Source organism: Monopterus albus, unplaced genomic scaffold (genome assembly GCF_001952655.1).
Source record: "Monopterus albus unplaced genomic scaffold, M_albus_1.0 scaffold117.1, whole genome shotgun sequence".
Lineage (NCBI taxonomy): Eukaryota > Metazoa > Chordata > Actinopteri > Synbranchiformes > Synbranchidae > Monopterus > Monopterus albus.
Window position 1 is genome coordinate 861 of NW_018127997.1, and position 742 is coordinate 1,602.

A 742-nucleotide genomic window follows, 5' to 3' on the forward strand; every position below is an offset into this window, starting at 1 on the left:
CGCTGCTGCGTTCAGAGCTCAACAGCACAGTCCACGGCGGCAGGGGGCTGAGCGGAGCGCAGGCTGCCTCTGCTATCTACGCCTATCACTTCAGGCCGTTCCCCGGCTTTACATTTGTTGTGCTGGACGCCTATGATGTGAGCCTGCTGGGCAGAGAGGACTCCACTGGACAGTACAAGAGTGCCATGAACGTAATCAAGCAATACAACAACAACAAGGATCTCAACTGTCCTCCGGGTATGAGAATTACTCACAATTCAATTTCATGCTAATATATATTAATAATTTCAGCACAGTCAGTTACAATTTCAACTTTTGTCTAAGAAAAGTGATATTCTTTAGAAACACTCCCCTTCACATTAACATTGTCCATGTAGACATTTACAGCTGGAGCTGCTGAATCAAGACTCCACTTAATTTAAATGCATTGCTGGAGGGCACACTGTCAAAATGTTAGTACTAATAATATGGTCGCCGTTACTTGAAAGCTTTTCAGTCAGGCCTTCTCATATCAATCTGTAGATTTAGACTGGAAATTGACTGTCCTGGATCATTTCATGAACTCTTTCTTACACATTTTTATTGCACTTCAGCTATTTCTCAGACACCAAGGTGACAAACAGATATGCTAGTGGATGATGAACTTAATATTGTGCGTTCTTGTTTCAAGTCTTTTCAGAGAGCCTGCAGCAGAGGTTTACAATGTTCAACGGTGGGTTCAGTAAGGAGCAGCTGGACTGGG

At 43.5% G+C, this 742-nt stretch overlaps 1 protein-coding gene across 1 annotated transcript in view; it reads left to right on the plus strand.

Annotated features, from left to right (window-relative positions):
* The window catches only part of adprm (ADP-ribose/CDP-alcohol diphosphatase, manganese-dependent), a 3,742-nt gene that overhangs the window by 737 nt on the left and 2,263 nt on the right, over nucleotides 1-742 (plus strand). The window contains exons 1-2 of the mRNA XM_020611696.1: nucleotides 1-237; nucleotides 671-737. The exon at nucleotides 1-237 is cut by the window's left edge and continues 737 nt beyond it. Coding sequence (XP_020467352.1) covers nucleotides 1-237; nucleotides 671-737 — 304 coding nt within the window. The remainder of the gene's footprint in view (nucleotides 238-670; nucleotides 738-742) is intronic.